The 8,514-nt window shown below is 46.0% G+C and overlaps 1 protein-coding gene across 1 annotated transcript in view; it reads left to right on the top strand.

The window, feature by feature from the left end:
* The window catches only part of ank1b (ankyrin 1, erythrocytic b), a 74,342-nt gene extending 65,828 nt beyond the window's left edge, over positions 1-8,514 (top strand). The window contains exons 38-42 of the mRNA XM_008282360.1: positions 296-454; positions 6,538-7,192; positions 7,313-7,448; positions 7,927-7,998; positions 8,440-8,514. Of these exons, the coding sequence (XP_008280582.1) occupies positions 296-454; positions 6,538-7,192; positions 7,313-7,448; positions 7,927-7,998; positions 8,440-8,508 (1,091 nt within the window). The 3' untranslated portion in view covers positions 8,509-8,514. The remainder of the gene's footprint in view (positions 1-295; positions 455-6,537; positions 7,193-7,312; positions 7,449-7,926; positions 7,999-8,439) is intronic.

Raw genomic sequence — 8,514 nt, 5'->3', positions numbered from 1 at the left:
CTGTACTGCAAATGGCTAACAGCTAATTTGGCACAAACATAACAAACCCAAACTTGTGTAAACGGGATAAAGTCTAGTAGGTGTACCTAATAAATTACTAAACTGTCACATTAAGCTTCTAATTTACTTCTCTTTATGTTTTAGCGCTGCTGGTCTCTAACTCACCATCTGTCCTAACTTTCCCTCTATGCTTCTTTCTTTGTGTCGTCGCTGTGTACTCGTTACTCCTCCGTTGGGCTCTCTTTCTTTTCCTCTCTTGTCTTCCCCCTCGATGTGTCCCCCCTCCCTCCCTCAGTGGAGAGCCTGTACACCGCCCTGAAGAACATCGATCGCGCCGACATCGTCACCTCTCTGGAGGGTCCCGGTCCACAGCCGGCACCCAGCTCTTCGGAGGAGGGCGCCTGCAGACTCGGCGACCGCGACTCCTCGCTGCTGTCGCCCAGCGTCATTAATGGTAAGACACACAAACACGTCACAGTGTCGCTCAGACATGTTAGGATTCAAGTCAATGTTTTTACAATCAACAATAAATGACCCTTCTATGATTAGATAGCAAAAATGTGCTCCTAACAAGTGATTTCATTTTGTATTTAGTCACCTTTGTCTTTAAAGTCCAAATGCAGTAGTTGTAGGAATTTAAAGAGCCCATATGGTGGTTGTTAAAGAGCCCATATTATGCTTTTTGGGTTTTCCCTTTTCCTTTCCTGTGTTGCACAGCTGTTTTTGTGCATGTGAAAGGTTCTGCTACCTGACAGTCTCCTACAGAAAGCACTGCTTCTTACTCTCAGGCTTTTCTTCTGTTACGTATCTACATCACCTTGTAACACGTTTACATCACACTTACCCTACCAGCTCGAAACCAATGAATGAGCAGCTTACTCACAGTCTGCATTGATTTGCCCATTAGAGCCGCTTCTGCTAGCCTCGCTGCACATACTAACAGAGCGTCGCCTCGCTTTCGTCGAGCCAGCCGACCAATCAGAGCAGTCTGGGCTTTTTGGCAGCAGCTAAAGTAGAGGTTTTAGGATGCATTGTGCTCCGGTGTGAGAAAAAGTATGTTGGTTGGTTTTTTTTTTTAACATTAATGCATGTAAACATATTCATGCTTGAATATAAAACTGTAAATGTGCTTAATATGGGCTCTTTAACACTTTAAAGGTGAACATAAAATAAGATAAACATAGAATCATATGTTCACGACAGCACTGAACTGTTTGATATTTGTCCAATGATGATCGGTCAGAAATGTAAAGTTCGCAGGAACTTTGATTAACCAGAAGCTCTTATACTTCATCACCAGTATTTGATGCATCATTTACATGCTGATAAATTCACAACACAACACACAGAGAACAGGCATCTCAGCACATAGTCTGTATTAGCTCATGTGCCTTAGCGCTCACTCAGGCAGACGTATTGCTCGTAACACTGCCACTACCGTCACTACTAAAAACCTGACCTAGAGTTCCTCAGCACAAGCAGGTGAGCTGTTATTCTCGTTTACTTTCCACCTCTGCAAACCTCCCGTTGAGTCTGGGTAACAGCCATTTTACCTTGTCTCTGTTGCCCCACAAGAGATCACGGACACAAGGCCATCACGCCTTGTGCACAAGCCACGAGTTATTAGACCCCCGTTTTTCAGAAGGGGTAAGTTGAAGCTGAACTCGGGCTGCATGGTGGTTTGCTGCTCATGACATGATGATGATGATGATGGTGATGATGATGGTGATGATGATGGTGATGAGTATCAGGTGATGTTTTGGAGGCCTGAGGAATGGTGTCATTCTTCCACCATGAACCCAGCCTTCAGCAGCATGCACTAACACCGCCTCCGTGCATTCCTCACTGGGGCACTAGTCATGTTTTTTTCCGTTACACTTTCTCACACCTCATACTTGAGCCCTGAACATGATGGTTTTTATTCGTACTTGATATGAGGATAACTCTCGCTGGCTCCGACCGTTTTAAGGCAAACAAAGCCAACATATGTGTAATTCCTCCATTTTTTATTATGTGATTGTTCAGAATACATGTGGGTGTGTTTGTGTGTATGTGTGTGTGTGTGTGGACGCGTGTGTGTGTGTACACATACATGCATGTGTGTGTGCGCATACATGCCCCTGTGTGTGTGTGTGTGTGTGTGTGTGTGTGTCTGGGATGGAAACACTCGTCCACAGTGGCGCTCGTACACAGATGATAGTGTGCTCTGGGCCTTCATACCTTGTTTCTATCTTCCTTCCTTCCTTCTTTCTTTCTGTCTGTCTTCCTGAGAACAAGACAAAATTTCCCTCGTGCTTGTTTGACAGCAGACATTGTCACGTAACTGCAATGCTCTCGCCGTCTCAAGATTTTGCCTTTTTCTCGGGAGCCCGTCCTACTTTCTATCTTTTTCTCTGAACCTGTGACATGTCATATCTGCTGCCCAGCCGCCCTGTTCCTCCTCCTCCTCCTCCTCCTCCTCCTCCTCCTCCTCCTCCTCCTGCTCTTCCTCCTCCCTTCTCCTGCTCTTATTCCTCACAGCTCTTCCTGTCCGACCTCTGACCTCATATGACCTCATGTTGACCTCTGGGCCTCCTCTTCTCTTGTCATCTTATTTTCCCGCGCTCTCCTCCCTCGTTCAGTCGAGTGGGGACCCTCTCCTCCTCTTTAAATCCAGCTCTGTGTGTGTTACTACAGTTTGTGCATGCGCATGCTGCATGTCTTTGCTGTTACGGTGTGTTTGCGTTGGTGTGTGTGTGTGTGTGTCAGACCTGGGATTCAGTAACTAGCAGCTGAATTTGTTCGTAGACAGTCGAGGAAGTCGCTTCCTTTGCTCAGCTTGCAAGGAATTTATTATTTTGAGTATTTCATTCCTTGCAAGATAAACTACGCTCAGTGTAATGCTTTAAAACATATTTTAGAATACACTCTTACCTACCCAGGTCTATCAGGATGATTTGTGTCTGTACAGTGACGGTTATGCGTGAGAGAGGAAGTTCCTCGACAGAAATAAAGTTTGCCGTTTGCTGTGTTTTGATTACGACATCTTTATGTGCATGGCATGCTTTCAATGTACGGAGTTTTTCTTCACAGTGTAAAATGTTTTTCTCTGTTCAATGGGTGTATTGTTTTAATGCTCTTATATTAACAAACCAATGTTGTTGTTTTTTTTCTTTTCCTGTAAAATAAATGGTGTGTTTTTTTGTTTTGATGCTCCGCTGTAACACATGGTCAGCTGCGTAGCACATAATGTTCAACATGCGATGCTGCTGTGACGCAGCGTCTGTCATTCATGGGCAAAATGATTCATTAGAAATGCGTCAATCTTTGATAAATGCCAGCGTGACTCATTACGCTGTTTTCTCCTTTGTAATTGTGTCCAACAATTACTGCGTGTAAAAGCGAAACAGATCTTTTAACTAGTCAACAATTAGTCTGTATCATCTACAACGTTTTGCCCACGTTTGACGATGCGCTCACCAGGAACATTGTCTGAATGTTATCTGCCAGCAGGGATATTGCTGTGAGGTGTGTGTTTGTGTATTGGTTTGGGTGTGTGTGTGTGTGTGTGTGATACTGTCTGTACATTTGAGCCTCACCTGTGAGCCAAAACTGTGTGTCCTCGTCTGTTTTTTTGAAAATACGAGTGTTAACGTGTGCGTGTCCAGTGACAAACTGAGTAGCGTGCTGTGCAGTGCGTTGTTGTCGTCTGTTTTTTTTTTTTTGTCGTTCGTTTCTTGTGCCATGACAGTCTGTGTGTACTTTCTTTTGTGCTTCACTACACGTCGTGCCTCTGACACTCGTGTGTGTGCGTGTTGGTGTTTAAACAGCAGGAGTGAAGGGAAGGGCTAACCCAGACCCATCTAACTCATCCTAACTCTCATTCTAACTCATTCCTCCCTGTTCACCTCATTCTGACGCCACCTCTGACCATCCTGGCCCTGAACCATCCCAGAAACACACACATACATGCTTTTACCCACACGGCGGTCCATGAAGTCTGAGAGAAAACTGCTCACACAGTAAAGAGGTATTTCACCCATTAACACATTCGCTGAGCAGATCTGTGGCGGATTAGATCAGAAAAGGCTTACAATTATGAAGAATAGTACGAATAAGAAGTAGGAATAGTACACGTCCTTATTGACAGCACAGGTTAGGTAGACTTTACTGTTGTTACTGTTGAGTTTTTAGGGTATTTCTGCAAAAAAAAACTTTCCAATTATCTCTCACTTTGTGTCATGTTTCGTTTCCAAAAGCTGAACAAAAAAGCATTTTCCATTCAGTAAATATATTTAAGAGATTTCTTGGTGAGATGTTTTGTGTTTATAGTATTAAGCTCCAACATATTTCTTTAAATCCAAAATAAGTAATTAATAAGGTGTGACTTGTAGTTTCTGCAAACTCTCTATGTCATGGGTTCCTACAAACAGATCTGCTGTCTGAGGCTGTAGAGGGATCTAGTTGGGATTAGGACAGAGAATAACATTATTTTTTTAGTTTTTAATGCATTTTTTTTTTGCTGCAAATAAATCTTCTAAGCAACAACCGACACCTCACGCTATCCTTTGTTGTCAGATATTTGTTGTAATCTGTCAGTTTGACGCTCAGCGCTTCATACCGACACTCCTCCTCCACTGAAAACGTGAACACGTCCTAACGCTACTGATGGGTGAACTGCTTCTTTACTGTTTATTGCTGCCTTATTTCATTCATCTGAACTCCAATGCAACTATTCATGGAAGACATTTTACCGCACAGCACTGATTGATCAGACAATCCCCAATCCAAATCGGTCACATGTGCCAAAGATGTGAGAGTCATTATCACCAAAGATAAGCTTAATGTAGATACTGAATCATGTTCTATGTGTATTTTAGATGATAAAATAATCTTGCATAATAATAAATGCAACTCTAAATGAAATGAAAAGGCCACTCTGGCAAAATGTTAGTGTGTAATTATATCTGTATATACTGGTTTTTTATTATTATATCTATATATTTGTATTATTGGCATATTCATAGTAAACAAAGAAACGGTAGGTATTAAAAAAATAACGATCCAGTCAACAAATATCAGATCTAATGAGGTTCCGATTAAAGCTTTTACTGTAAACGGGAAATATTAAAATAATGTTTATCATCTTCTTTCTGTACTGCAGTTTATTCTTATTTAAATGAGAACCTTTAACCTGAATATAACGTGTGATTGTGTGTTTGACTGTGTGTGTCTGTGTGTCCTCGTGTGTTTTACGAGTCCTGTAACCGAACGACGTCTCGCTAATTAAACTGAGCAAAAATTCGTAGCGAAGCACATCGACAAAGTTTAAAAAGTAGTTTGTTTTGTTGTATTTCAGTGTCGTTCTGGATTTAGTATAAAAACTGTAAATCAGTGTAACGTGTTCATTTCTAATGTCGTCATCAGGAGCTACGTCTAAATGAATCTCATCCTGAGGTGACGCTAAACAAGACGCGCTGCAACTAAACGATGTGCTTTCAGTTTAGAATAAGATAGACCAACTGATAAAATGGCATTTTTAAATGTAAAAGTTTTGTTAGATGTGTGTGTGTGTGTATCTATGTGTGTATGTGTGACTTTTATTTGGATGTTTGGGGTACAGACATATAAATGCATGACTCTGATGTGCAACTGCAGTACAGGAGAATGCAAGAGCAACAGTAGCTTGCATTTTCCTCTGCAGAATGTGCAAGATGCTGCTGACTCCCACCCAGAGTCGTGACAAGGGTTGGAACGATAAGAAAAAAAAAGTACGATTACGGAGGCCAGTGGAAAAGAAATTCATTGAAATCACGAAGCTCCCAGCCTTCACCTTGATTGGACGACATGAACGGGGTTCTAAAAGAGACCCAGTTATCTAAATAAATGTTTCCATGTGTGACAGTCGGCTTCTCAAAGAGCTCCAGACGTGATCAGGACACTGAAAGCTAACTGGGTTTCCCAGATGTTACTAAGCTGTCAAAGAGGAAGAAAACGTCGACCCAAACGCTATTAAAAATGTATATCGTGCCAACCCCGCAGTCAGTAAATAACTCTGCACTCTCCCTTCTTTTCTCTCAGCGAGGAACAGTTGTTGCTCTGCAGATTCACGTTCGTAGCGAACCAGAGCCCCGCATCATTCACCTCACAAACAGCGGATGATACACCAAACCCCCGTTGTTCCCGCACCTCACACATGCTGCTGTGTCCCAATGACAGCGACCTAACCTGAAGAAATCTGTGCAAATATTTCGACATCAATTCGCAAATCAACAAGCAGCTGAAAGTAAGATATTGGCTGGGATTTACTGAGAGTCTGGCTTCTCATCGATATGTCTTTCTAACTGAAACCAAAATGCAGGACGTTTAATTCTGAATTAGTGGCCCAAACTCTGAGACAGACTCCGTTTTCTCTCCTGGTATATTGGGACAGGGCTGAGCCCCACTGTTTCCCTCGTAGGTCGGAGAAACAGTCGACCCACCACCTCCCCATCCTCCCCGTGGCTGTGCCTGCTTGGTGTTAGTCTTTCTTTTGTCTCGCCCCTGTCTTCCCTCCAGGTTATGGGCTGGTGCAGGAGGAGCTTCTGTCCCCGGCCTCCATGCAGTACAGCTTGCCTTCTCCGCTGGGCGCGGAGCCCTACTGGCAGGAAGTCTCCAGCCTCGAGTGCGCGCCCATCGCCACCACAGAGGAAGACACTCTGATGGAGATGTCGGACGTTCAGGTGTGGCCGGCGGGGGTCAGCCCCTCGCTGGTCACGGTGGAGGACTCGTCGCTCGAGGGCAGCAGCCGGGCCGACGACTCGGAGGGCGCCACGCTCTCCTTGCCCTGCAGCTTGGGCCGCCCGAGCAGCGGAGCCAGCGGGGCCAGCGGGTCCATCATGGAGCTGGAGGAAGAGGAGGAGGAGGAGGAGGAAGGGGAGGTTGAGGAGGAGGAGGCGCCACAGGAGCCAGCCAGTGCACTGGCGGAGAGGGACAGGGTGAGGGCCAGTGGCGCCGTTCCCAAGGTCAATCTGAACGGCCAGCTGGGAGGTCAGAGGTCGGACGCGAGGAGAGCGGAGGCTGTAGGAGGAGGAACAAGAGGAGGAGGAGGTGGAGGAGGTGTAGGGCTGGGCTCAGTGGAGGGGATTTCTGTTGTTGCAGGCCAGCAGGTGTACGCCCAGCGGTGTGACGTGATGGGGCTGAGTCGGGCTTCGGAGCACAACGGAGACAACCGGTACGTCAGCAGCCACACTCCCCACATCGGGCGTTCTCACTCTCAGACTGGCTCTTAACACACCTGCTATATTCCTGTTTTTCTTCTTTCACTCTCTATTTGCTTTATCGTGCTTCTCAGCGTCGTGGGCGGTGGAGCGTTTCAACCCTACCTACCTGACAAAGACTCGCTGCAGGGCTGGGTGGGCTCGGTGTCATCGGGACGCGACGGCGGCGTGCCAGGCTTGCACGTGGCCCAGGAGGCTCTGCTGACTCCGGTGTGTGACACGGGTTACTCTCATGTGCTGCGTGGGCGCCTCCTGCAGGGCACGCAGCCGTTTGACAAGGGGCTGGGCTTCTCCCATCAGGAGGCAGGCCAGCGAGCTTGGGAGCAGGAGCAGAGGCGGGGACAGGTCAGGTTGCCACGCCGACCACCCGCCGCTTCCTGCGCCCGGAGGGGAAAAACATCTTTGTCCATCCAGTTATCTTTTTTTGAAATCAGAAGACACACATGCAGTTTGATTTTTTTTTTTTAATCGCAGTCATCAGCAGCTTTAGTCTCACTTAGCGACTCAACAATCATCCGACGTGATGATTGATCATTCTGACCATAGAACCAGAGCACAGCGATGTGTTGTGAGGCGCAACACATGAGGCAAAACCCGCCATGTTAGATTTATGATTTTGACATTTCTGATTGAACACGACTTCACCAGAGTTCTGAACTGCTGCTGATATCTGAACTGTGTTTTACAGAGAGAGGAGAAGGAGGACTATGCTGCTGGGGCACAGTTTGTTGAAGAACACGGAAGTGTGCTCGCTAGAAAGGTGAGTCACACGTGTTCCACCGAGTCACGCACCGACACTGTACAGCTGAGCAGACAGCTTTTTACTGTGAATGAGTCACATAGCCTGGTGCACAGGGTGGGAAATTAACAGTAGCCACCAGCCAAATGTTGCTTAGAACCTTCTGTCCCCATCAGCAGATACGACAACAAACCAGCCGAGATTCAGGTGGAAATTTAAACACTAACCATTTATTAAAACCTGCAATACCTGTTTGTGCAAAAGCAGTAGAGACGCTGCATGTTTCCTCATCATCTGATCTGACCTCCTGATTGACTCCTAAAGCTGTGATGTCTGGTGGAGCCACAGCAGCCGGCCGGTGGACACACGAGTTAGTTTCCTGCTCTGGTTTCATGTGGAGGCTTCAGCAGCTAACTGGTCCGAGTGTTGTTTCCTTCCCTCCTCCCTCCCTCCTTGCTCCAGGTGGGGGTGGATGTGAGAAAGGGCGCTCAGTCAGTGCAGCGCACCAGTCTGCGGAGAGTTAAACACTGAAATACA

This window comes from Stegastes partitus, unplaced genomic scaffold (assembly GCF_000690725.1).
Source record: "Stegastes partitus isolate 25-593 unplaced genomic scaffold, Stegastes_partitus-1.0.2 Scaffold268, whole genome shotgun sequence".
NCBI lineage: Eukaryota > Metazoa > Chordata > Actinopteri > Pomacentridae > Stegastes > Stegastes partitus.
Note: the sequence above shows the minus strand (reverse complement) of the source record. Positions and strands in the feature narration are given on the sequence as shown.